General features: G+C 46.7%; 5 protein-coding genes and 1 pseudogene across 8 annotated transcripts; 4 read left to right on the top strand and 2 right to left on the bottom strand.

Annotated features, from left to right (window-relative positions):
- The first annotated feature begins 160 nt into the window (after positions 1-160).
- LOC133911400 (serine/arginine-rich splicing factor RS31-like) lies at positions 161-3,238 on the top strand. Of its 2 annotated transcripts, none has more exons than XM_062353631.1 (6): positions 161-322; positions 429-604; positions 940-1,052; positions 1,165-1,394; positions 2,375-2,693; positions 2,872-3,238. In XM_062353631.1, the coding sequence occupies exons 2-5, from the start codon at positions 496-498 to the stop codon at positions 2,691-2,693; spliced, it is 771 nt and encodes a 256-aa protein (XP_062209615.1). In that variant the 5' UTR covers positions 161-322; positions 429-495; the 3' UTR covers positions 2,872-3,238. The 2 variants fall into 2 exon arrangements, with proteins under 2 accessions (XP_062209615.1, XP_062209614.1); XM_062353630.1 differs by having other exon boundaries at positions 2,348-2,693.
- A 71-nt stretch (positions 3,239-3,309) lies between these two features.
- LOC133911399 (pentatricopeptide repeat-containing protein At3g53170-like) lies at positions 3,310-5,724 on the top strand (annotated as a pseudogene).
- A 987-nt stretch (positions 5,725-6,711) lies between these two features.
- LOC133911397 (bifunctional fucokinase/fucose pyrophosphorylase) lies at positions 6,712-11,904 on the top strand. Of its 3 annotated transcripts, XM_062353626.1 has the most exons (7): positions 6,712-7,159; positions 7,248-7,527; positions 7,617-7,984; positions 8,729-8,855; positions 9,065-10,081; positions 10,269-10,963; positions 11,337-11,904. In XM_062353626.1, exons 1-7 carry the CDS (start codon positions 6,824-6,826, stop codon positions 11,733-11,735), a joined length of 3,222 nt encoding a protein of 1,073 aa, XP_062209610.1. In that variant the 5' UTR covers positions 6,712-6,823; the 3' UTR covers positions 11,736-11,904. The 3 variants fall into 3 exon arrangements, with proteins under 3 accessions (XP_062209610.1, XP_062209612.1, XP_062209611.1); XM_062353628.1 differs by lacking the exon at positions 6,712-7,159 and having other exon boundaries at positions 7,372-7,507; XM_062353627.1 differs by lacking the exon at positions 6,712-7,159 and having other exon boundaries at positions 7,411-7,527; positions 7,608-7,984.
- Positions 11,905-12,379: 475 nt separating this feature from the next.
- Positions 12,380-13,482, bottom strand: LOC133911398 (early nodulin-like protein 8). Its single transcript, XM_062353629.1, has 2 exons — positions 13,016-13,482; positions 12,380-12,905 (listed from the first exon to the last, which is right to left on the bottom strand). Exons 1-2 carry the CDS (start codon positions 13,194-13,196, stop codon positions 12,505-12,507), a joined length of 582 nt encoding a protein of 193 aa, XP_062209613.1. The 5' UTR covers positions 13,197-13,482; the 3' UTR covers positions 12,380-12,504.
- A 622-nt stretch (positions 13,483-14,104) lies between these two features.
- On the top strand, positions 14,105-15,645 carry LOC133911396 (mitochondrial import inner membrane translocase subunit TIM23-2-like). Its single transcript, XM_062353625.1, has one exon. The coding sequence runs from the start codon at positions 14,229-14,231 to the stop codon at positions 14,802-14,804; it is 576 nt and encodes a 191-aa protein (XP_062209609.1). The 5' UTR covers positions 14,105-14,228; the 3' UTR covers positions 14,805-15,645.
- A 942-nt stretch (positions 15,646-16,587) lies between these two features.
- On the bottom strand, positions 16,588-20,170 carry LOC133911395 (uncharacterized). The gene is made up of 8 exons (XM_062353624.1): positions 19,700-20,170; positions 19,427-19,571; positions 19,187-19,355; positions 18,098-18,368; positions 17,741-18,003; positions 17,446-17,661; positions 17,213-17,327; positions 16,588-17,097 (listed from the first exon to the last, which is right to left on the bottom strand). The coding sequence occupies exons 1-8, from the start codon at positions 19,848-19,850 to the stop codon at positions 17,054-17,056; spliced, it is 1,374 nt and encodes a 457-aa protein (XP_062209608.1). The 5' UTR covers positions 19,851-20,170; the 3' UTR covers positions 16,588-17,053.
- Positions 20,171-27,454: the final 7,284 nt, after the last annotated feature.

Genomic DNA, 27,454 nt, shown 5'->3' with positions numbered 1-27,454 from the left:
AGATGGCAAAAGCCCGTGCATTCGGCCCAAAGCCTTACGAGAGGTAAGGCCCACGGGCCGCACGCAAAACAGCAACAGCACCGAGGTAAAGACGGGCCCGTGGGTTGGGCCGAGGGGCCCGTTTCCAGGAGCCCGCCCATCCCGTCGCATCCCACCGCGTGGCGTCTCCCTCCCTTGCTCGCATCGTTGCAAAGTTTTTCCCCTGCGGCCTGCGGCCTTCCTCCCGACCGCTCGCCCGCTGCCTGCCTGCCTCCCTTCCAGTCTAGGGTTTTTACCTTTCACCTCTCGCCTCCCTCCGTCCGAGCCTTCGCCGTCTCCGCAGGTTGGTAACTACACCTTCTCGGCGCCTTCCCGCTCGATTCTTCTGCTCTCCTCCGGTGGTGTTCTCTTGGACGATTTGTAAGGATTCATTTTTTTTTTATTGGTAGTGTGCCCGCGCCGAAAGGGGACAAGGAGGTTTTAGGAGTACGGCTGTGAGAGAGGGGAGAAGGAGAGATGACGAGGCCCGTGTTCTGTGGCAACTTCGACTTCGACACGCGCCAGTACGACCTGGAGCGCCTCTTCTCCAAGTACGGCCCTATCCGCCGCATCGACATGAAGTCCGGTATTCAATCTCATTTCAATTTATTGCTCGAAAAAAACCCTCCTCACAATCTCTCCCTTCTTGCTTGTCCGGTGCTCAGATTTAATGAAGGGTAAATTCACAAAAAAAACTAATGAAGGGGGAAAATGCTGTTTGTTTTGTCATCACCACAGCCTATAATAATACCATCGCATGCCCTGTATCAAAATCTTAAATCGAACTATCTTGGCTCATGAACCAAGCATGAATTCTGAATCCGTATTGGTTCCTTATGCATATTATGTACTAGTGGCAGCAGGGAGAAGGGAAACCCTAAAAGCCCTTGCTCAGTTTCTCCATCTATGTATCCATTGTAGGCTATGCTTTTATTTACTTTGAAGACGAGCGTGATGCAGAGGATGCGATAAGGCGGCTTGACAACGTGGCATTTGGTTATAATAGGCGCAGGCTCTCTGTAGAATGGTCAAGGGTAAATCCTTATCTTGGCACATGGATGAGACATTTCTTCATTTCCATTTTCTGTACAAGTAGACAAAAGAAATTTTGCTGATTGCCATCATTCATATGTGTACATTCTCCAGCAAGTTGAACCAGTGCCAAGGAGCCGTGACAGACCTACTGGGGATGTAAAGCCGACAAGAACTCTCTTTGTTATCAACTTTGACCCCATCCGCACTAAAGATCGAGATATTGAGAGGCATTTTGAACCTTATGGCAAAATTACGAATATCCGTATTCGTAGGAATTTTGCGTTTGTAAAGTATGAGACACAAGAGGAAGCGACTACCGCTGTCAAGAACACTGATAAGAGGTATGCTTGCTTCCTTATGTTGCCATTGACCATCCTTTAGTCCGTCCATTGCTGCTAAAAATTTTATTGCACAAAACTTGATTAGTGTGTAGTTCCATGCCAAAAGAGTTTCCCTACAATCTCAGTTATCGTCACTCTAGAAGGCCTGAACATGGCACTGAATATGCTTCTAGATTATAACTAGGCTGATTTTTTATTTTTTATAATGGATTGTATCCCTTGCCTGGTTGTCCCTGGATATTTTTACTTATTTGGATGATGATTTCTTATTCCTAAATATCACATTATATTATGCTGATTTATCTTAATGGCATTCAATTGCAACCGTGTTGATTGCCCTGATTCCTATAAAAAAGTAGGTTAGTGCAGCTGTATTGATTGCACTGATTCCTATAAAGAAATAGATCAGTGTCAATATGAAATATGAAAGTGATGAATACGTTGCATCTGTTTTATGCTTATACCCTCTGAAATTGTCTGTGGCCTCAAGCATCTTCTAGTCCAGCATCATAAATTTATTTGGCAAATGTTTCTGAGAGTCACTTTTACTCATTGAAGTGATACTTGCTCTTTTCTTGGGCCTTCCATTTTTGTTCCGATAGCCATTTGATGAATTTGCACATGCATTTCATATGCATTGTTTCCTTGTAATAAAAGTCAATTTTGACTTTTGACGTCTAAAACTTCAACTTTGTGACTGAAGCTCTTCCTGCTATTTTCTTTTGTTGCATGCCAGCAATAAGATAGATGTAATAGACATATTGGTCATTTCATTTAGTATATCTGCTAAGTTCTTGCATTTATAACTGCGGTTACTTACTTCGCTTGCCTTGAAGGTAATGCAATCGAGCGTTGCTAGTTTTCTTAACTGGTGTAACGTCATGAATTTTCTTGCCTACATCGAGTTTATTTTCAGTGAATCAACTTTGTTACATCACATTTCTCCTGATTAGGTGCTATTACTTTATATTGCTGCGCAGCACGATATTGGACAGGGTTGTGACAGTTGAATATGCCTTCCGGGATGATGACAATGAGAGAGAGGACAGATATGGTAACCCCAAGCGAGGTGCTCCTGACAGACGTCGCGGCAACCCATACATGCGCTCACCTAGCCCAAGGTACCAAAGGGACTACAGTCCAGATTACAATCGACATGGACGTAACCCTGGGTATGGTCGGGGTGATGGAGCTATGTACAATAGGAGAAGCCCTGTTTATGATCGTTACAACAGGAGCAGAAGCCCTGTTTACGATCGTTATGATAGGAGAAGAAGCCCTGGTTATGGTCAATACTAGGTAAGAACGAAGTTCCTTATTTTAGTTGGAGAGTGAATTTACTGTGCTGAAATGTTGAGTTTTTCTTTTGGTTTCTACTGGCATAACATCTGAAGTGCCTAGTTCTTGCAGCCATGATTCTTTACTTCATTGCTGCTTTGGAATTTGCTGTTAATCCGTTGCTCGAAATCTTTTGTAGTTGGCCGATTCTGAATCCAGTAAGGAAGTAGTTCCGTGGAAGAAGTGGTTGACAACATCATCTTGCTGTGCCAAGTATTCCCGGAGCTGTCTTTGGCGGCGCAAAAGAGTGAGAGAATGTAACGTGATGGTGTAGTTCCTGTTGTTGATAGGAACGCCTTTTTATTCAAGAAGATTGGATACATCAATGGATGCTTGCCCATTGCCTCCCTGCTGATTTCGAGTATCGTTCGTGGCCCCATACTGAAAATGTAATGGCTCCAACTCTCAGTTCTGAGGTAGTGATGTGTGTGAACTAGTTTCAGTGGTGATCTGTATCTGCATTCGGCAATCAGATATTTATGTTTGTTTTGCTGTGCTTGGTGGCATCTACCAGACGTGTGAGATCTGATTATTCAATTCTGGGATCTAACGGTGCTGAAAGTTAACCCAAAAATCGATGGCTCTGCTGCCCTTTTACACACATCGCTTCGCTTCCCTTCCCTTCCCGGGTGCCAGCGCCGCTCCCATCAACCACCTCGTCGTCCCGCCTCCCCGCGCGCTGGTCGCCCTGGCGGCCCACCACGGCAGCGGCCCCCGCCGCAGGCGCAAGCCGCCCTCCTCCCCGTCCACTCCCGATGCTGAGCAGCCGGACGCCCTCGCCCGCATCCTCCGCACCGTGGTCGCCGTCTCGGGAGTCTCCCGCGGGGCGGCAGTCCACCCGCGCCGTCCTCGAGGCCCTCGACGCAGCCCTTGCCTGCAGCCGCTGGGAGGCCGCCGTCGAGGTCCCCTCCCTTAGCCTAACCCCCTTCTTCCCGAGGATCACTAGCTTTCTTCCCAACGATGCTGACCCGCTGTTGCTTGCGCTAGATCTTCGAGCTGCTGCGGAAGCAGCAGTGGTACAAGCCGAGGTCGCAGACCTACGCGCGGCTGCTGCTGATGCTCGGCAAGTGTCGGCAGCCCGGTCCTGCGACCGCCCTCTTCAAGGCGATGCTCTCGGAGCGGCTCAGACCGACGGTGGACGTGTACACGGCGCTTATCAGCGCGTACGGCTACATCGGTTTACTGGAGGAGGCGCTGGCCACCGTCGACCAGATGAAAGGCGCCGCGGATTGCAAGCCCGATGAGTACACGTTCTCTGTCCTCATCAACTATTGTGGCAAATCGCGCCGCTTTGATATGATTCCAGCTGTTCTTGATGAGATGTCCTACCTGGGCCTCGAATGCAATTCAGTTATTCATAATGTGATAATTATGGGAGCAATGGAAGGACAGATGAAATGGAGAAGTGGTACAGTGAGTTTGAGTTGTTGGGTGTTGAGCCAGACACGAAGACATTTAGCATCATGATCAAGTCTTATGGTAAAGCTGGCATGTATGATAAAATGATGTCGATATTCAAATATATGAAGAAACGTTCTTTCTCACCAACTGCTGTTACCTTCAACACAGAAATAGAATGTTTCAGACATGCTGGCAACATCAAAAAGATGGAGTGCTATTTCCGGATGATGAAAATTCAGGGTGTCAAACCCAACCCCATCACTTACTGCTCGCTAGTTAATGGATACAGCAAAGCTGGGCTTCTTGACAAGGTTCCGGGAATTATTTGACAGACCGAGAACACTGACATTGTCTTAGATACTCCATTTTTCAACTGTGTGATCAATGCATATGCAAAGTCTAGCGATATGAAAATAATGGAGGGAATGCTACAGCTTATGAAGGACAAGAAATGTAAGCCTGACAAAGTAACCTATGCCACCATGATTCAGGCATACACTGCACATGGGATGGACGGAGCTGCTAGGTTGTTAGAGATGGAAGTTGCAGAAGTTTGTAACAAGTTACCAGTAAGTATCTTCTGTCGTTTTAATGACCTCATATTTATTATCCCATTTTGATTCATGGATGTCAGTGGTTATCTTTTTCTTGGATCAGGGACCAGTTTCTGAGGTTGATGGAAAATAATGCCTACAATCGTTCCTCTTTCGGTTCGTCCTATCCAAGATCGGAGAAAGATAATGCAATGCAAGAGGGGCTTTTGGAGAACATGGCTTGAAATCTATGACAGGGTCTTTACCAAAAGGAGTGCTCCCAATTAGATGCAGATGAAGACGGCAAGGTAATTAGAAGTCAAGAACTCTTTTCATATCCTGGTCCGTCAGCTAATTCAATGGTCAGATAATCCATCTATTTAGGGTTTCATGTTTAGTATCGCCGCACGGCATGACATCCGGTCAGTTTGGTCCATTGTGGTGAAGCCAAGGTCAAGGCGTGCTACTTATACTTCTTACCAGCAACCAACCTTTGTTGCTGATGGTCAGGATCACCTCATGTACTCGCACGCGCGAGTGTGCACGGGAGCAGACATGCCGCCGTGCTGATCGCGTGATCCTGCTGCACATTTTGATATATTGTAACGTGTTCCAAGTGGGACTGTAGGAGATTGGACTGTAGGAGATTACCGATGCAGAGAATGAGAAGCAGCATGGATGGCACCGTGAGCTCATGAACAAATCACGGGGAAACCGCGGAGGGGCCACAGGGGTTCCGTTGCAGACTTGGTTGAGGTGTAACCAATTAGCGGGTCCTTCAGATGAGGGGTTAATGGTTTATAGAGGGCAACCATCGTCAGTGCGTCAAGGAACACGATTTGGAACAATCAAGGTTGTCCATTGTCAATTGTCACTGAACATTTATTTGTTTGCTGATTAAGTGGTGTAACTTCGAAACTGCATATGCAACCTTATGTGCTTTGAGGCTGTAAACTGATGCACACTGTCTAGCTTCATGTCATTTCTTGATCAATCCTGCATTCAGAATTGTTTGTTTTTTCTCCTCCTCTGCTATGTAAAATAGGCAAAGCTAGAGCTATCTGACCAATGCACGTCACTGAACAAATCAGTGTCATTAGCCCTCCGTTGGACGCAGCAAAACGAAAAGAAAAATATTATGAAATCAGAGCCAGAGACCCATGAAGTGACTAACAGCGTGGTGATCTGGTCATAGAGTAATCTACAAAGCCAACCGTGAACACTAGCAGAAAACCTAGGCTTAGCTTGTATGGTTAAGTAAAGCTGGTTGTACTCTTTATCTATTGGTGATTATATTTTATTTTTTATTTTTTATGTGCCTAATAAAGGTAGAATTTTTTTCTTCAGTAAAAGACAATGTATCTATTGGTAACAAAATATTTGTAGCGACCTCGTCAATCTTCAAACTAGGCATCTTTGGACTTTAATACATATTGTATGGATACGTGCGTGTGGTAGTATAAGTGTGTACTGTTGGTTATACTATTAATTAACAAACTAAGAGATAAAAAAGGTTTGGACTCACATTCATGTGCCCTGATCGGAGGCGAAAATCAACTTTTGACTTTAGATCCCGTCCACCAACACTACATAAAAGGAGGGAATTGATGACCTGGCAGAGGTGCTCTCACCCGTGGCCGAAGAAAGCACCTGGTGGCTGAAGGCCGCTGACCGTTGCAAGGCAACCTCACCGGGGATCAAATACGACTCCGGCGATCGGCTACTACGATGGTGACGCTCATGACTGTATCATGTCGCTGCTCCCCACCGATCCATCAATACTAATGGCATCTCCTAATCAAGATTATCTCAATTGCGCCGCTTAATTTTGATGCTTAGTTAAATTGGGTTGATAATCAGCGGCTAATTAGTGTTGGATCAATTTAACACGTGCATGCGTGCATTCCATCCATACTTGCAGGATCAGACGGCTACGTATACCAGCAGCGTGCAGTACATGCCACGTATGAAGCATCTAAAGCCCAACCAGGATCCTCTGCAGTAGTGCAGAGGTATTGGAAGCGTGGAGTAGTGCAAGGGTCCGTGTCCGACAAAGCCTATTGGACACTAGGCAACCACCGTCTGGGTCCAACTCCAAACATTTCACATCTCAACGGAGTGGACAAATCAACCAACGCCGCGTCCAATTCCGAGGGGATGGATACGTCGTCGTCGGGCCACCAACGCCGCCGCCGGCGGAAGGCGCACACGGCGGAGGAGGCGGCGGCGACGCTGCGCAAGGCGTGGTGCCGGCTGCGGTTGTCGGCGCGCGACCCGGCGCGCGTGCCGCCCTGGGACGCCGTCGTGCTCACGGCCGCCAGCCCCGAGCAGGCCGCGCTGTACAACCGCCAGCTCGAACGCGCCCGGAGCCTCGGCCGCTTCCCCGCCTCCACCGCTGCCATCGCTATCCCCGACCCCGACGGCGCCCGCATCGGCTCCGGCGCGGCCACCCTCCACGCCGTCGCCTCGCTCGTCCGCCACCTCGCCGCTCAGGTCCTACTGCCTCCGGCCTAGCGCTAACGCTAATTTGATTGCACTAGCCCGCTGCTTTCTTAACCAATTAGGACATCTGAATTTGCAGGCTTCCAAGGAAGAGATTGGTGAATTCCTAACGGAAGCAAATGATTGTTCTGGGGACGAGGGCACACTTGCCGCCACAGCGAGCTCCATGGCGAAGAAGCACGTGCTCTTACTTCATGCCGGGGGTGACAGCAAGAGGGTTCCTTGGGCTAACCCCATGGGGAAGGCTTTCCTGCCTCTGCCTTACTTGGCCGGAGACAATCCTGATGGACCTGTTCCGCTTCTGTTTGATCACATTCTCGCGATTTCATCTAGCGCAAGGCAAGCTTTCAACAACCAAGGTTGTAGCTTAGAGAAAAAAAACCTTTTAATGTCCAAAAAAATGGACTGCTACTTTGTGCCCGTTTCTAATTGCCTGTAGAATGACCAGGTGGGATCTTCATAATGACTGGGGATGTTCTTCCGTGTTTTGATGCCTCAAACCTAGTTCTTCCAGATGATGCTGCTTGCATTGTGACAGTGCCCACCACTCTGGATGTGGCTGCTAATCATGGAGTGGTTGTAGCATCGAAGGATGGAACTGATCAGGAGAACTATTCACTATGTTTGGTTGATAATCTCCTGCAGAAGCCGACAGTGAGCGAGCTTGTGGAGGGCCAGGCCATCCTAGATGATGGGAGAGCACTACTTGACACGGGGTTAATAGCAGCAAGGGGTAAAGCATGGCAGGACCTTGTTACCCTAGCACATTCATCTAGCCAGACCATGATTAAGGAGCTCATGGATAGCAAGAAAGAGGCAAGCTACCGTATCCAGCATTGATATGTGAGCTATAACATTTTGCAAGCATGATTTTCTTTCTGATGGCTTCCTGAGACACCTTTGGATGTTGCACAACGGGACAGTTCATTTTTATTCTGCCAAAATACTTGCTCCATTCATAGCAGTTAGAAGTGTCTGTTTAGTGATGGCCACTTCTACTTTGTTTACATGGTTACTGTGAATATTAAATACATTTACTATGATAATTTCAGTGCAGGTTGTTTCTCATCGTACACTCTAAGTAGTCTTCAAACCCTGAAGATAACCCGATTTAGATATTCATTCATCATATAGATTTCGATCTATACTTTGATGTGCCACCATCCTGTTCTTAAACCAGTAGTTAAATTGGCTTCAGTTTTCCTGCGGACCGGTTCCAGCTTGCGTCTCTGGCGCATGTTTTGTAACTCTCCTCTTCTTATTAACTCATAAGCTGGACTAGTTCCAGGTCTTTCGAAAAAAAACCATCCAACCAAGTTTGGTGGTACAAACTCAATTGGTGAATTTTCTCTCCTAAAGAAAAGCACTAACATTAGTATAGGTTAGTTGACACTTTGTTCCATGTTGAAAGTGGATTTTCGGAACTCCATTAACATTAGTATAGGTTAGCACTAACATACTCCTTACGCTTCATTTGCTTCTTGTTAGGCACATTTATCTAATTGCAGATATGCCTTTTGAGCTTCAACTTGTGTGATCATACTTGCCAATATACTGCAGTTGAGCTTATATGAAGATCTTGTAGCTACATGGGTACCCACAAAGCACGAATGGTTGAGAAACCGTCCATTGGGCAAGGAACTGATTGCTGCTTTAGGAAGACAAAGGATTTTCAGCTTTTGTTCATGTATGTTCCCACTGATGTGCTGTCACCATTGCTTTGGGCCAGTGCAATGTCTTTTTTTTTAATATAGAGGTTATGCCTTCTAAGTTTTCATGTACTAGTGAAATGGTCATCTGTTCTCTGCCTGATCAGGTGTAAGAGATATTATTCCTTTCATCTTTCCTTTCAGTTATGCAAATGAAGTTCTAAGTTGGGACGGTTTTCCTTTTCAGATGACTTCTCATTTTTACATTTTGGTACATCTGCGGAAGTTCTTGATCACTTGGCAGGTTCCTATTCAGGACTTGTTGGTCGAAGACATATGTGCTCACTGCCAGAGACCACTGCTTGTGATATTGCAGCAACAGCTATTATTTTGTCTACCAAGATTTCTGCTGGGGTCTCAATTGGAGAGGATTCATTGGTTTATGATTCACTACTTTGCGGTAGGATACGGATTGGCTCACAATCCATTGTTGTTGGGGTGAATATACGTGAGTTTCATGGGTACAGTTCTCAGATAATTAGCAGTAGCGCTTCTTTCACATTACCTGATCGGCATTGCCTCTGGGAAGTACCTTTGGTAAACTCTGCGGCAAGAGTTTTGGTTTACTGTGGTCTTCATGACAATCCAAAAGTTTCTATTAAGAGGGATGGGACGTTCTGTGGCAAGCCATGGATAAATGTCTTGCAAGATCTTAGAATCCAGGATACGGATCTGTGGAGCTCAACCAACCAGGACAAATGCTTATGGAATGCAAGGCTTTTTCCCATCATGTCTCTCCCTGAAATGCTAAATGTAGGCATGTGGCTTATGGGATCAGCATATGACCCAGATGGAGAAGTTGCTTCCCAGTGGAGAAAATCACAAAGGGTCAGCTTGGAAGAGCTGCATCGTGCTATTGACTACAGTCAGCTTTGCACGGATGCGAGCAAGCATCAGGCAGATCTTGCAGCTGACATAGCTAAGGCTTGCATGAACTATGGCTTACTTGGGCGTAATCTGTTTCAGCTGTGTGAGGAAATGCTACAAAAAGATACCTGTTTAGCAGTCTGTAAAGAATTACTTTCATTTTTCCCAAGTCACGGGGATCAGTATTCTGGGGTTCTTCCTCAGAGCAGAGAATATCAGGTTAAAATGGATCTGCTTAGAGCTTCTGGAGATCTTTCCACTGCATGTATGGTTGAAGAGAAAGTATGGGCTTCCATAGCAAGTGAAACTGCATCAGCAATAAAATATGGATCAAAAGGTACGTACTACACAACTTTAACAATAACTAAAAACCTTGTCTTTCCAAAATTAACTGTTGTGCTTTCTGTAACTTTTCTCGAAATTCCATGATATCCTGATGGGCAATGAGCTAATTTTGGTTATTGTTGCCATTACTACTATTGATATTGCTATTATCCTAGTTAACACATCTCATCCTTTTATAGAGCCATCAAGAGATCCCATGTCTTCAAACAATGAAAATTTGCATCCTAGGAAGGCCTTTGTAGAATTACCAGTCCGTGTTGACTTTGTTGGGGGTTGGAGTGATACACCTCCATGGAGCTTGGAGCGTCCAGGTTGTGTTTTGAATATGGCAATAAGCTTGGAAGGAAGCCTTCCAGTTGGTGCTATGATAGAGACAGCAGACAACCACCTTGGAGTTTTGGTTGAAGATGATGCTGGTAGAAATGTTTATATTGATGATCTGGCATCTATTTCTTCTCCTTTCAAACAAAGCGATCCGTTCCGTTTAGTCAAGTCTGCTCTTATTGTTACTGGTATACTTTGCCATAAAATATTGTCAAAATCAGGCCTGAACATTAGGACATGGGCAAATGTTCCTCGCGGAAGTGGTCTGGGAACTTCTAGCATATTAGCAGCTGCTGTAGTTAAGGGACTATTTCAACTTATGGACGATGACGAAAGTGATGATAATGTTGCTAGAGCTGTGCTAGTGGTAGAACAAATAATGGGCACAGGCGGTGGGTGGCAAGATCAAATTGGTGGCCTGTATCCTGGAATCAAATGCACCCAGAGTTTTCCAGGACAACCGTTGCGTTTGCAGGTTATCCCTCTGTTGGCTTCTCGTCAGTTGATTCAGGAATTAGAACAACGTCTCCTGGTTGTGTTCACTGGCCAAGTAAGTTCATTCTTTCTGCTTGAAGCATAGTTTTTTTTTTGGGTCCGTTTCTTTTGACCATGCCCTGCTATGACTAGAGGTGAAGAAATACACATCATCCATGTCTCTGAAATTTTTTTATGCAGCATATTGAGGTTTTAGGTATTAGCAATTATCATGCAATAAATCATTTGACATTGAAGACCCAAATGTTGAAAGCACAATCAAAATGTTGGTCCAGTTTTACCAGTTGTATGATGCATGCTATCATTGAAATCGTTGTCTGCATCATACATCTGGTAAAAGCCATGCTATCCATGTGCCGCGATGTTCGTTGTTTTTCAACATTTTCCACATTGCTGTTCCTCCCTAAATGAATCTTACTACTGTACAGGTAAGGCTCGCCCACCAAGTCCTTCAGAAAGTTGTAACCCGGTACCTTCGCCGCGATAACATCTTGATATCCAGCATCAAGAGGCTTGCCAAACTGGCCAAAATTGGGAGGGAAGCCCTGATGAACGGTGAAATAGACGAGCTTGGCGGCATAATGTTGGAGGCCTGGAGGCTGCATCAGGAGCTAGACCCTTTCTGCAGCAACAAGTTTGTGGACGAACTGTTTGCATTTGCCGACCCTTACTGCTGTGGCTACAAGCTGGTTGGTGCTGGTGGAGGTGGCTTCGCGCTACTGCTTGCCAAGAACCTGAGCTGCGCTAAAGAACTTAAGCAAGCACTTGAAGAGTCCACCACCTTCGATGTGAAGGTGTACGCTTGGAACATCGCCATGCCACGATGAGGAACTGAGGTACGTAACACGCGGAGGATACATCACTTTTGGCATTCTGAAGAACAGAAACTGCCTATATGCTGTAATCATGCCACGATGATGTACGTTTTTTATCTTTCTTCTGACTAGTCCCTTCTTATTAAAAAAACACGTCGTGGAAAGAACGTTATTGGATGTATAGTGATCTTACTAACCAATCTGTGGACATGGGGATTGCCGTGCCGACAAGTTTTGCCGACAGTGTTATGGAGTGTGTCATGTTCCGCGATCCGTGTTTGGCCCCGGCGTCCCTGCCCCCAGCATGGTCATCGCAGCGTTGGCTGGTGGCGGAATTCACCAATCCCATTGCTCCTATGCTAGCTCCCGTTTCGTCTAGGCAACCCAGGGTACCATTGGAGATCCAATTCCCGGCCCATGGAATATGTTCTGTCTGCGACCGACACGATCGAGCACCTGTTCACTACTGCCACGGCCACCACATGTGGGTTGTTTGATCTCACCCACGAGCTTACAACCTAGCTAATGATCTGGTAAACTGATGAAGTGAGATAATCACTTGTCGCTGATGCTGCAGATGCAAATAGATTGTTGTTCGATCGATGCAAAATGATCCATCTCATTATTTGCATTGTACAATGTAATGAAGAGAGATGTAGATACTACTAGAGTAGTAGAGACCAATAATTTTTTTTGGAGATCCAAGCTCTGATCATCCAAATGTCCCATCTGCCTCAACCAATGGAATTCTCAAAAGCGAAAGAGACGAGGGAGCTAGCGATCACAGGAGGAGAGAGGCGGCGAAAGAGAGAGCAGCCGCAGCGACGACGGATCCAGCGGCGGCGACCGGCCGGAGCGCGGCCGAGGGGTGCGCGCCGGCCGGAGCTGACGCGGACAGGAATCCCGTGGGTGCCTCTGCCGCGGCGGGCGCGAGGGCTGCCAGGTCGTTGGCGGAGGGCGGCAGGTAGGTGCCGTTGGCCATGGGCACGTCGACCCAGAGCTTCTGGCCCTTCCGGCAGTGGCCCGGCGCGCCGCTGGTGTAGTAGAAGCGGCCTGGCGTGGTGAGGTTGAAGACGGAGTTGCCGTCGTCGAGCTTGAGCACGGGGTCGGACACCTCGCAGGCCGCGAACGCCTGCGGCGTGACCTGCAGCACCGAGTCCTGGCTCGGCGGGTACAGAAACCCTGCGCGGGCGCGAGCACAACAAGGAGGTCATCAGCAGCCATCAGCGAGCGGTCCATGCGGCTTTGAGGAAGTAGCAGCAGTAATCACAGCGGAGGTGGAGGTTCCTTACAGATTGAGTCGCCGAGCGCCAAGTGGACGGACTTGGCCCAGCGCTTGTAGACGTCGGGCTTGGACGGCGGCGGCACGCCCCAGGCGTCGAGGTCGCCCACCTTGTACATGGCACACCCGCAGCCGTCCACCAGGAGGAGAAGCACCGCCGCCGCGGATGCCAATGCCGCCCGCGCACGCATCCTGCCTAGCTTGTCTTGGTGCTTTTTCCCTCTGCTCCAAAGCCCGTTCGCTTCTTGTACAACTGCTGCTCGATCGGCAGGCAGCCTTACTGGTTTCCTTTCTCTTTTGCCTGCGGCAGTGACAGTGTGGTGCAGCTGCAGCGTGGTGTCTTTCTCTCTCCTTAGTCCTCACTTATGAACCAGGACTTGGATCCGGCGGGGGAGCAGGCAACGGCCGGGTTTGACCTGACCTCGAGCCATGTGCTTGGGCGGAATCCCCGGCGTGGCCATGTGTTTAGGCAACGGAACGGTTGGATTAGGGAGTGCTAATGGTGGTCCATCGAGTTTTATTAACGGTAAGGCTGCCTCCTTTGCTTTGGTTTGATTTATTAATGGCTAATGGTGCTCATCAGAATCCAGGGGCAGCACGTGGGAACGTGGGACCAGCACGTGGAGATCCGACTCCGAGTGAGCATAGAGTACTTTGCTTGCTCGTGCAGTGCAGCTGGCTCATGTGTTGAGGGCAGGCTGAACAGACGGAACAGTTGGTTCCGATCACTGCATGAAAGAGTAAACACAAGGATAGGGAAAATGAATTGGCCCGACACACAGATCCTCTCAAGATCTCTTCTATTAAATAGACGGTCTCTTCTATTAAATAGATGGGCAATTAACACTGCACACTCTGGCGTCCTTGCACACCTGCTAGGCTGCTACTGTGTGTCGAGCTCAATGTCACGGCTGGGCTGGGTGGAAGCGCGTTGCTGGAGTTTTCCGTGCCGCCGAACCTGCGCTGCGCTGCACATGGCGGTCGGTTTGGACGGCAAAATCCTCGCTGGGGCCGCAGCCCGTAATTTTGCGTCCTATCAGGTGAGTTCGGACGGCCCGGCCCGGCCCGGCCCATACTTGAAGCGACGGCTCTCGACCCTTCCTTCGTTGAGGTGAGGTCAGGGAGACGCGGCGCGGCCAAGCTCCCGTAGTCCCGTGCCGAAACCAAACCCTCCTCTCGTTTCTTTCTTGCCTCCCACGCACGCCGCCTCCGCCCCCGCCGCCATGGCCGATCCGAGGCTGTCCCCGTCGGGATCCGACGACCGCCAGGACGCCTCCGGACGCCGCCTCTACAACCCGTACCAGGACCTCAACATCCCCTACAAGCAGCTCTACGACCTGCCCACCTCCCCGGAGTTCCTCTTCCAGGAGGAGTCCATCGCGCAGCGCCGCTCCTGGGGCGAGAACCTCACCTACTACACCGGCATCGGCTACCTCGGCGGCGCCGTCTCCGGGGCGGCCCTCGGCCTCCGCGACGCCGCCCGGGGCGCCGAGCCTGGGGAGCCCGCCAAGATCCGAGTCAACCGCGTCCTCAACTCCTGTGGTAGCTCGGGCCGTCGCGTCGGCAACACGCTCGGGGTCATCGGCCTCATGTACGCCGGGATCGAGAGCGGCATGGTCGCCGCCCGCGACCGCGACGACTGGATCAACAGCGTCGCCGCGGGGCTCGGCACCGGCGCGCTCTTCCGCGCCGCCAACGGGCCGCGCTCCGCCGTTGTCGCGGGGGCCGTCGGAGGGATCCTCGCCGGCGGCGCCGCGGCCTTGAAGCAGGTGGGCAAGAGATACGTGCCCGCCCTCTGATGCGTTCGTACGGTACTCTCTCTGCTGTGATCAAATCATCCAATCAATTCGTCGCCGAGGATGTCATTTGTTCGTTTCTTGTTCTCCTGATTAATTATTTGGGAAGAGTCATGTTCTTCTCGACATTATGGTTATATCCAGTCGTATGCTGTTACAGTATATGTGGACGATCTGATCAAATCAGATCAGAGTGGAAAATTTTTGGCCTGCCTCGCAATGTAACGTCTTCTCTAGTAGCTACTTAGCTGGGATCGACACAATAATACTGCATTTACATGATGCTGCAGAAACCATGACATTTTGAAATGTCATGTTCAATGTAGTGTAGTTTGCCTGACGGTTACATGTTAAATTAGTCTGTTTTGATCTGTCTGTGAATGTCTTGGAAGCCAAATGCTGTACTAGTTACTTGAATTCGTGCATAGTTTGGTAGTAGCAAGCCCTTGATTCAGGTTACAGGATCAATCGGTTTAGCTTGTGAAAGTTGCGATCTATTCATCTTGCATCAGATGTTGCTGTTTAGTCTTTTGGTAAACAGACCTCGGTGTAGCTGGCAGCCCTTGGTGCTGCGTAAGTCCTTTATTTGTTTCTAGTTTACGGTCTTCAGTTTTCTTAGTTTCCTCCTTTCGTTTGTCGAACTGAAAACTATATTGTAATTTCGTTGCCTTGGTAGTGAAATTCGGTTATAGCTGTTATGGAAAAAGAAAGTTACAGGATCATTCAGAAATGATTCCTATTGATAACTATGATCCTTTTTATCCATTTGGATTCTGACCATTCTCATGGACTTGCAAATACAGCCTTGGTGTATCCTGATGCTGTGAATACGACATTGATGTTAGTATTTCTCTCGGTGATCATTACATCCTTGTTTCAGTTTGAGAAACCCATTGAATCGGACTTGATTTGTATGCAGATGTTGCATATGAGCATCACGTATTTAAGTCTCCGCATCAATGTTCAAACTATCGAATGTCTTGTTCGATGGTATCTTGCGACGCTTTGCCAAATGGATGTTTCATCCTACCAAAAATGCTGCATTCATGTTTTACGGTTGCTGCTACTGCAGTTCTCTACTGCCGCTCTATGGCCATGCTTATAGTCCTTGTTTCCTTGCACTCGAACCTTTCTGGGTCCTCAATTTGTTTCTTGATGTGAGTACATAACTGAAATGAGTCATAGCTTCAGATTCTTCAGTGACTTGATGTTAACACAAAGCTGAAATGTGTTGATGTTTGCACAGCGCTGAAATGACTCAATAAGTAGCAGCAAAGGGGATCACCAAAGTTTTAGGCGTGGTTGATGTATTTCAGCACCCCGCATGTTTTCCTCTCGTGTGGGTTGATTTCAGAATGAAAGTTGGCAAAGTTATCTTCCCTTCCCTTCGGTCTTACGCCATCATGTTTTGATGTTGCTGATTCTATTGGTTTCTTAACACGACGGTTGCACTGGTAAGCAACTTATTCTTTGATCCATTCTGTTGAGCTGCGCTGCCCTGAAATCTTGAGCTTTGCTGTATTCTGGCAAGTGTGGCCACCATCTGACTGATGAAATTGCGTCAGCTTCTGATGCTGCGTAGCCTCATCTGGACCTCGGGGAATTCTCCGCCGCAATCCAAACAAGTTATCGAGTAAGCCTTTCAGCTTTGAAGCCGTGATCGGCATGGTCCTATATATAATTGTGTCCGTGCCAAAAATGGCGTTATCAGCCCTCCGATTGTGTTCATTTGGCAAATTCGAACAAAGCAAAATTCTTGCAACCGAGGTATAGCTTCCTCTGGAGATAAAAGTCAAGACACAACAGAGCCCAAGTTCAATTACGATGAACATGCACAGACAAAATTTGAAGACCTCAGCACGACTGACAGCAGACTTTTCCTTTACAGCAATCAGCATTGTCATCAGATGTGGCAATATAGCTTTCATGAATATATATCCTAGTATCGTTTAAAGGCAGTGTCACGCTCGATATAATAAGAAACGACAATGCGAATCAATTCACCAGTCCCTCTAATCTCGGACATAGGTATAACTCAATGCTTGCGGAACTATATATTGCCTCTGGATGTGCGCAAATCCAGGGTGGAAACTAACGGCCTGGTCAAATCTACACTACAGAAACGAAGTTACAAACAAAAACAACCGGATCTTGTTCCAGGGTTCTAACGTCCATCTTATTCGGCAGAACAAATGAATTGCAGTGTCGATGCCATCTTTATATCTGACTTGCGTGTATGATTCGGTTGACATCTAAGGATTTAGTGGCTCGTCTTCCGCAATCATTTCTTGTGCTTCTGCAAGGAATGTTACCCCATGGTTAGCAATGAAGGAAACTGAATATCTATGTCAATTAGAGATAACAACTTAAGCCTTTATCAGTGCTGTAATGGAAGAAAGATAATAACATACTTGTTGATGATTTGTGCAGGTCAGAAACAACCATTAGCCGTCTCTGCAAGATTGCTGCCATGAAGAGGAAGATAGAGCACATTCCAAACATGACAGTGATAGGGAACGCATTCACCTGCAAAAAAAATGTTCACGGGCAAAATGTTAACTTCTTAGCTGAAGTTTCTGTATTATTCTTGCCTGCTGAATTAAACAGATCAGAACAGTAGGGTAGGGAAAGAACTCTTGCTTACGTTGTAAAGCACCACGCAGACAAACAAGTTGAGTGGTATGCGGAAGAAGTTCATGATCGTGCTTCTTGCCTCCTCAGGAATGTACTGAGACCTCATCTTCATGATTGATGGCCAGAATATGCCAACACATGCCTCAAAGGTGCAGAAACCAAGAAGCTGAAGAGAACCTCCAAACGAGATGCTACCTCCTTTGACAGAAGATGGCGGCACTAGAAACTGTTAAACATAAACAAACAGATATTAGCAATCTTTCAAAGGCAGAGAATAAACAAGCAGCAGTGAATGAAGATCGTACGTTGGTGACAACTGGGAGGGAAAGGGTGACGGCTGATATTGAGAACACAATCTGCATATAACCCTCAACCTTAAGTTTTCGGGCTAATAGACGTGACGCAATGGAGCTACCCAACATTGACGACAGCATGAATGTAGCAAAGATAAAACCGTGAGGGATGTCTTCATCATTTGGGCTCAACGCTGGAGTCCATAGGAAGACAAAAGTGTACATTGAGCCCTCAAACAATGACTGTATGGCTCCCAGCAATGCAATCTTTTCATCTGAAGATTTAGCGGGCAATGTTAGAATGCAAACGTAAGTCTCAATACATATTTGATTCTTCTGCAGTCGGATGAGATGATGGGTTAAGCATACCTGAAGCAATTGCCTTAGCTGCAACCTTGAACTGGGCCATCAGATCATTGCTTTCAGATGAATCTCCATAGTTTTCACTCCATGAGGACATTATGATAGCCATGCCGATTGCCAGGAAGCACGCAGCAGCATCAAAAGGAGCCACAGGACCAAAACCCAAGTTTTCAGCAAGCAGGTTCGCAAATAGCCCAGATATAATGGCAATCAAGCCATTCCCAAGAAATATGGCCTTGGAGAATGTTATGGACAGCCATTGCGGATCAAAGCCTCTCTGTAAAAGAGAACAGAAGAGTAAATATTCACATTGCCTGTACAAATCAACCAGGTGTAATGTGTGTAACGCGAGAATTGTCAAATGCAATATCATTAACTAGTACAGCTTTTGTCATGAGCGGAAGAGCTTGGCGTTTTGTATCACAGGCAGCAGATACTGTGCCAGATCCTTAGATTCTATTGATAATTATTGTAAGTGAATGAGACTAAGATCGACAGCACATGGCCGAATAAAAGGACAATTACCAATAAGACCATCCGTGAAGGCTTTATTAAGACTGGGCCATGCTTGTCAAATGCTCAGCGTCTTGGTCATGCCAGGTGTCAACCACCTGATCCACCGACACAAGAAACAAAACATGGTGGATTTGAGCTTGCAACCGGCGAGATTTCAGTCTTTTCAGATCCTGACAAAGCCATATTTTACCGGGCAACTACACATGTTCTCCAATTTACCATACTACGTCAGTTCCTTTTGTAAGTGTCCCTAACTCTCTATTGCATTAGCAGTCAAACATCCAGATCCAATACATTTAGCTGGCTTCAAGGACAAGCATGTGAATGAATCCAAAGGGTGTTCCCATTATAGTAGTAGTTTATCCACGACAATGATGAGGAATAAGATTACTTAACATAAACACATTCCAATTATGCATACTTTGTACAACTAGTAGCACATTAATACGTGTCTTGTGGATAGCGGAACAAGAAAAGAAACCTTGGGATTAAAGGTAAAGGCAGCCCAGCTCTAAAGCATCAGTAATTCAGTGAGGGAGACGGGTGACAGGCAGATCTGGGCCGCGGCGCGGTCATTACCTTGTTGTGCTCGGCGACGAGCCAGGACTCGAACGCGGAGAAGAGCAGCGAGGTGGCGATGCCCCCGAGCACGCGGCCGATCATGAGGATCTTGTACTGGGGCGAGTGCTTGGTGATGCAGCTGAGGATGTAGCTGATGCAGTAGGTGATGCAAGCCCTCTTCCGTCCCCTGCGGATCCCTCAAACCCGTGAAGCCACATTGGTTGGAACATGGAACGCGATTGGGGAGAGAAATCGTACTGCTTGTCGGCGAGGGACCCGACGATGGTGCCGAAGAGCATGGAGGACCCGAATCCGGCGATGAAGAGGCGGCCGATGTCGCCCTTGTCGAAGCCGTACTGGCTGTAGAGGTAGTACACGTACGGCCCCTGCAGCCAATCCCCGGCTGCAATCCATCCCATCCACGGAAAACACCATCAAAACCACAACATTGAAGAGGAATAGTGTCCGTCGCAGATCTGAACGCACGACGGATCGAGACGATTTTTGAGGAGGATGAAATTTCGTACGTACACATCATGAGGGAGTAGACGAGGACGTAATTGTTCTTGAAGGAGTTGAAGGCGGAGGTGGTAGCGACGCGGTCCTTGCCGCTCTTGCCGAGCTCGAGGCCCGTCACGACGGCGGCGAGCACGCCGAACACCAGGCAGTAGAACACCTCCATGGCCACCGCTCACTCAACGGAGGCCGCCCGGACCAGAGAGAGAGAGAGGAGGGAGGGGGGTTGGATCGGTGGTGGTGCCGCGCCTCGCCTGGTTCCGTCCCGTCGATTTATACGCGCGTTTCGTGGGGTTCCGGGGCCGCGCAGGCGCAGGGGCGGTGCGCAGAGTGCGGTGCGCGCGTAAAAATTCCTCCTTGGGCAGTGGAGTGGCAGTGGGAGTGAGTGTGCGCGCGCCAAATCTTTGGCCCGGCCGCACTTGCTCTTGGGGCGGGGGCGCTGCCACTGCTGCGGTTGAGGTCGTGTGCTCTGCTGCCTTGGGGTCCCATCCGATGGTTGGTTGGTGAGATTTCAACAGGTTGGAGAAATAATTTTGCTTGCGTTGGATCTGATAGATATTTCAGGGCGATTCTGAACGACCAATACTATACTGTCGATTTGGGTTCGCCGAGTGGAGTACCCACACGGTAGGCAGGCAGATTCGCATGCTCTCCACGGTACGGCCACTGAACCGGAATTCTCGGTCTGTCTGCAGTTGCACTCTCTGCGCAAGTCAAGTCGGCACCAACGTCTGAACATAGCCTAGATGCATAAGTTAGTGTTTGGTTAAAGTGTGAGTGAGATAAGATGATTTTATCTTATTATTTTAGATGTTTAGTTAGAGAATAATGTAGTATGAGACTAAGGCCAAGGGATTCCCTTCACGGTCAGATTCTCATCGTGAAGGGATTTTCGTTCCCTTCAGCGCTCCCAACGGTTTCCCTTCACGATGGGATTCGCAGGGTCATTCTCTTCAAGACAGGATTCTCTCTCCTTTTCCTTCGCGATTCCTTTCGAAGGGAAGCTGTTGAAGATGAGAGGAAATAAAGGGAATGGGAACAGGGAAGGGAATCGGGAAGGGAACGAAATGAAGGGAATATGGTTAGGGGTAGTCTAGAGAATCCTGTCCTGAAGGGAATGACCCTGGGAATCCCGTCGTGAAAAGAACCGTGAAGGGAAACCGTTGGGAGCGCTGAAGGGAACGAGAATCCCTTCACGACGAGAATCTGACCGTGAAGGAAATCCCTTGGCCTTGGTCTTAGAAAGCAAATGCCGGTCGAACCGACAACGAAGAAATAACAGCCAGCTCTCTCTCCCTTTCTACTGTTCTTCACATTCATTCGGCTCTTCTTCCTCCCTCGGCGTCTCTTCTCTGATCCCCTCCCTTGCTGTTCTACTTTCTTAACCTCCTTCCTCTATTCTCAGTCTAAAGTGCTTCTTCCTTCTAAGCTCCTCTAGAGTTGTACTGTGATGTGTAATCGAACCAGTTAATCAATATAGCTTCCTGTGCTAGCGGATTTAAGTGTGCAAGTGTTGATCTGAGTGATTGCTCGGTTGGCTACGTAACAATCAAATATTGATCTGGTTGATTGCTCGGTTGGGTACGTAACCGTTTGGGCGCAGGGCGGAGGAGGCAGCGGTTCGTGGGCAATCGGGGAGGCTACGGCCGGCGACCGCTCGCTGATTTTCTTAGTCCAAAACTAAAACGTGTAACAGCCAACTCAATGAAGTTGCCTCTCTTGTCGTGCAAATTCGTGGAGCAGCTAAAAGGGTGCTCCTGCCAGTGTCCTAGTGGAGTTGGGAAGGTAACCACCTGCCTGTGCCACTGGGATGATACTCCTGTCCGTCGCTCACCCTTCCCCATCTCCACTCTCTTCCACTCCCTCCTCAGGCTTGCCCATGCCGCTCATCGAAGCTCCTCGTCCCCGGCCTATTGCCGTCCATCCAGGCTCGGCACCGCCATCCCACCCGTCGCCCAGCAAGGTGAGCTCCATCCATCCCACCTCAGATTTGTGCGTTTTTCTTATTCTGGACGGATGAATGGATTAGGGCTTTACTTACGTGAATGGTGGACTGATGTATTCATGGTTTTTGTACACAAATTGATTAATACGTAGGCTCTATACAAATAGAAATCAATCATGTTGTTCTGCACATCTCTGAATATTGCACTTGTCTGTACAAATATTCTTGTCATGCTGCACAGATGTGGTCTGTTTTGTTGTCCTCCACCCCCTGTTGGTTGAGGTAAGCTAGCAAATTTGACAGTTCAGTGCTATTGTATCCTACTGTTTTCACTATTTATTTGCATTTCAGTAATCAGTTCTGTAATTTACATGGGTGCAGCAAAGTCTGATGAATCAAGATGTATTGATACGATCTTGATGCTTTGGAGAAGGATCGCATGCGTGTATAGTCTGTGAAGAAGAAATGAATGGAGATAAAACCTTAGAAGAAAACAATTGTGCTGCGCCATCTTGTATTGCAACTCTAGTTTTTTTCAATTATACGTATATGATCTGCACCGTCAACTTTTCTACTTTGAATGTGAATCAATATGTAAATGAATTATGTCCAAACCAGAAAATTCTATATACACAGTTTTTTCAATTCATGGTGTACTTCAATTCACGAAGACAAATAATATGTCCGTATGTAATTGTTTACCGGTGACTACGCCAAGGCTACTTGTAGTGCCCTAAAATTTTGGAAGGAAATTGGAAGTCGTTGTTTCCCATTTTTTTTATTGAATCGCTCTCGCCGGGAAAGAAAAGAGAAAAAAGTGAGGCAAATTGCAACAGTGCATTTTTTTTAAAATAGAGAAGCTTTAACCATGAGAGTGGGCTGAGCCAACCTGGGCTTGGGCCGGTTAGCCTAGCCCCTCCCCCAAAGGCCCATGCGCCCCCACCCCCCCACCCTTCTTTTCCCCCTCCACCCCGCCAAACCCTAGCCGTCCCTCTTCTATGCCGCCACCCCCCTGCTGTTGCTCTTGTGCAGTAGAGAGAACAGAAAGGAAGAGGAGAAGAAGAGGAAGGGAAGGGCAACAAGGAAAGCAAGGAGAAGAGGGGAAGAAGAGGTTTGGAGCTAGAGGATTTTGGGGTTTTCTTGCTGTGGTGCTTTAAAGTAATAATTCTCCTGATGTTCTTCATATTTTGGTTGATGATTATGGCCGGTAGATCTTGATTTGAGAGGTTTTGGTTAGGGAAATTTGTGGTTTGGGGTCGAACTGAGTGTTCTGCGCGCAGGCAGATTGAACAGTGTGCGTATTCTTGATGTTTCGGTGACCTATATGATTTTTCCTGTAGAAGTGATCAACTAGAAAGTTGTAGCTAACGTCTAAACCTATCTACCAGTGAAATTTTAGAATTTTTGGCCATGTGGTTTAGGAGATATTGCTGTCTGAATCTGACTGTTGTACCTCTGTCGAATTTCTATCAGTATTAGATCTATTCTGTTTTTGGGCATCTTAGTTGCCGAGCCAATTGTTCATAATGCTAGAAGGTTGTAGAGGATTTATTAAGCTTTACAATGGTGTAAACAATGCAATTTTTCATTGGTTGTAGCTCTAGTTACGATGTTCTGAACTTTTCTGCAATTAATGGTTGACAGACTTCATTGTCGAAGTTCAGAACTTGATTAGGTCTTGTTAGAGATGTTTTATGTAGATCCGAATGATACAAAAGTTGAATCTTGTGTTATGATCTACATGTCCACAAAACTTTAGAATTTTTCGTTGCGTATTTCTGAAGATAAACAAGTTTGGGTGGCTACTGTCTGAAATTGACGGTAGGTTTCTAGAGCTGTTTTGCTATGTCATTTAGGAGATCTTAGAGGCATGAGAAAATTATGTCGTCTCAATGAAAGTTGTAGCCATTGTTCTGTAGTTTCCGAAAATATATTCGTTTGCTATTATATCTGTGGTAGAAAAATAGTTACGAAAAAGATAAGTACTGCTGCTCCTGCCAAACTATTGCGTGTGTGCTGTTTTTGGTCGATATGTCTTGATTGAGGGTTTCGGGCGTAGGAGCGCTTTATTTTATGTATTTGCATATTATGAGGAGTGTTGGTGCTGAGTTATAGTTATGTTTAGGTAGTGGTTCTTCGTCTCACACTTGAAGTTGGCAATTATCGTCGGTAGAAGGCAAGTAAACATAGCTATGTTGTTGCTACCGTTTTGACTTGTTATTTTCATCACCTACACCTTTATTTCAGAACCATGTCAATTTAACTGTGATCTAAACTTTATGTTATGCTTTATATTTAAGCATGTTTAATCATTGACTTATATCTATCCTTACGTTGCTACAATTCTTGTGAGCTATATTGTTATTTGACTTGAGGATGAAGTTGAAGTATTATTGGTAGTATACTTTAATGCAATTGCAGCATATTTCTACCATGTGCACTTGCATTTACATATGTATTGGAAGTTATGTCGTAAAGATCACGACTGCACCGATACACATCGTACGTTGCCCGAGGAGGGGTGCGATGTAAAAGAAGACATATCATTGCATTCATATGCATTCTTGAAAATTAATAACATTTATATGTTATTGTGGATATGAAGTTACACATGTGGTTGTGATCTTTAATTGAAGTTATTCTTTAATATTGTTAATACTATCTTAATATATCTTATGTCTTGAGAAAACTGTATTAAATCGATGCTTAATCAACTTGTGGTTTAAATAACTTGTCAAAACAAGTTTGCTTGCTGGGATTTTATATCTCACCCTTGCATTACTCCTTCCAGGTATTTCATACATGTCGTGAAGGGATGAGAATTTAGCAGCACGTTTTGCACTTCATGCCTATATTTTTTTTTTTATCATTGTACTGTAATAATAAATAAAGCTTAGTCCTTAGAGTCGTACGTTTGAAGTTTAAAGTGTGGTGGTAAAGTTAAACTTAATATTTTTCTTTTGGTTCATGTTAGGATGTTTTTATCCGTTATTGTGAGAATCCGCATATCTTGTTTATCTATGTTAATGCTTTCGCGATGTTTTTTTTTTTATAGAGGAGATGCTGTCATTTTTTTTTATTATGGCTAGTTGTAGGTTACGTAGTTTAGTGACATCTCAGAATTTTGGTGGCCCTGGGGTGTTACACTATTTATATGTAAATAATAGTGTATATGTAACAACACCAAGGGCAAGACTGACAGTTCACCCCAAAACCCCTCATTGCTAGCCAAACACCTCACCGACAGTTCCAAATCCATCGTGAATATGCTCCACCTTGGATTTTCTGGAGCAGAGATGAAAAAACTGAAGGGCCTAAAGCACACGGACATGCAACACATGTCAGGATTCTGCATGATTGATTATTCAGCATATATGCAATAGCAATATCTGACGCTGCTCGACATTCTTTGCACCGAAAATTTTTATTCTGACGGACGGGTTGATGTTTGGCGGTCCATGTTGCAGAATCTTAGCTTGATGAAGCATCTTATTAGCCTTTTTCCTTTATTGTTCTGTGTTGGGATAGCCCAAATAGCCCTGAAATATACCCATATAAGAAATCAGTTCAACTCATGAAATAGCATGTGTTATAAATCATGTATCCAACCAAAGACAAAAGGAAGATTTACTTTCTCCTCATTCATATATATAAAACCCTAAGAGGATCATGAGCTCCTAAGCTCATTTCAGCACCACTACATTCTCTTTTCTATTGGGAAGTTTTCCCCAACATCCTTGTATCGTAGGTATTTTGCTCCATGCTTGGGTGGGACAAGTAATGAATTTCCCCCACGAGAATACCTTCTTTGGTGTTCATAAGTTGGTAACCGTGAAAAGTAGGACTCTACTGTTAATAAATGATGACAAAACTCGATCTCAATTGTTTTTTTAAAACGGCACGATCTAAATTGAAGACTCAAAGTGCGGGACTGAGAGCTCGAATTCCGCCGACTTTACCCTAACCTCGGATGTTACCACTGAGCTCCGTGCTCGTCCATCTCGATCTCAATTGTCAACAAATGACGCGTTTGCGTTGAGACTCCGGGGCCCAAAACGCATCTCCTGAATTTGAAGCTGTGTGCGTCCTCGTGACAGCAACTCTCGTCTCGTTCGTCATCTTGAATTGGCGCGGCAGTCAATCCATACGGCTTTTCCACTTTTTCGCACGCCGTTTTGGCGTTTTCGTGACTGCAAACCACGCGCCGAAGCTTCTATTCTGACCTTGAGAAAAGCCGTTCGCTCTGCTTTTTCTGACCGGAGAAAGACACCCATTCATATCCTACCGGAGTAGTGTATTGCCTTGTGATTCTCCGGTCCAGCGCCAAAGTTTTTCCAAGCATGCATGCGAGAAAAAGATAACTAGCTCGTGCAGTGCAACAAACATTGGTTGACATGTACCAGCAGTCGATGGTCCCGGGCGTATACGCATCATATGCGTTGGCGACGATACCGCGGGTCGCAATCGGACGGAGATCGAAAGCGACGGGAACTTAACGTGGCGGGCTGCACTGGCACCGGCGCAGGTTGGCGTATGGCCGGCGCCGGCTAATCGTCCGACCCATGCGGTCATGCGCGTGATCCGACTATTTGCCGTGGAGATGCCGACTCGCGATCGATCGAGGACGACGACGTCCATTCTGCACACTGCGCACAACGCTTTGGACATCTCTCTGATTGACTCGCCGTCCAGCTCCGGGCAGGTCTTGTGCTGAACACGCCGTCGCGCCGCCGATGCCGAACGTCCCGTCGAAAATGTCAACCGAGGAAGGCTCGACCTATACTCTACGTGCGACGCGAATATTATACATTAATTAATACATTCCTTAAGCCTTAACCACCCCCAGAGATGAGCTAGGATCCGTTGTAATTAGCGTTTTCACGCAGTGTGTGATGTAACGTTTTTTTAATAATCAAATGTGTGATGTAACCCAAAAAAGTAGAACCATGTGGTACGCACTCCCGTTCTCTTTCTCTTGCTATTTTCCCTTGCTACAGTAGAGAGTGACACCGAAGGTGAATCCAAAGCTAGTGTCAATTTCGCTGACTCTCTTCTCCTCTGATGGCTTCTCTGGCACCAGAGTCGTGGGAAACTAGTGAATCGACGTCCAGTGATACATGTAGTATAGGAAGTAGTTGTTAGATTTGTAAATCTGGTAGTTTAGTTGGGTTTTCAGTGGAGTCGTGGATGGCGACGTCCGGTCGACTTTTGATCCTTTTAAGTGTTCTTGGAGCTGGCGTCCTCTTCGATGTGACCTTCGGCGAGCTCTCAATGAGGTATGGTTATATTTATGTGTTGAGATCGGATGGGATGGCTTCGATCCCCTTTGCTTTGCTTCTATGCTCCCGGACTACTGGTTTTTGGCTTGGTGCCGATAATTTGGTGTTTCAGGTCTCCATTCTCGGTGTGTCCGATGGTGGATATGTTGGAGACGAGGTTCCTCCTTTGTTACTGGTGAGATGGTTGCCGATATCCGTTCAGTGTGCAAGTTGCGTCCCGACGGTGGGTATGGGGGTGTTGGATGATGTGGCGAACCAATGTTTGGAGGTCTGGGTTCCAACGTCGATGGTCTGCTTTGCTTCATTGTGAGACGACTCCACCGTCGGCAGAAGGTTTCGGAGACAAAGAAGATTGCAAAAATGATATTGTTGTTCTTTTTTTCTTTGTTTTTTGGAACTTGTTTGTAAAAGGATGTACTATGCTTTAAATTTTAATATAATCTCATTCTCTTCTCGCAAAAAAAAAAAGGTGTTACCAGCGTGCGTGGTGGGTGCATGTTCAATGGCTCATACAAGTGTTAGTTAGGCTACGGAAATCTCCAGACT

Source organism: Phragmites australis, chromosome 3 (assembly GCF_958298935.1).
Source record: "Phragmites australis chromosome 3, lpPhrAust1.1, whole genome shotgun sequence".
Taxonomy (NCBI): Eukaryota; Viridiplantae; Streptophyta; class Magnoliopsida; order Poales; family Poaceae; genus Phragmites; species Phragmites australis.
The sequence above is the reverse complement of the archived record's forward strand: the minus strand, read 5'-3'. Positions and strand labels throughout refer to the sequence as shown.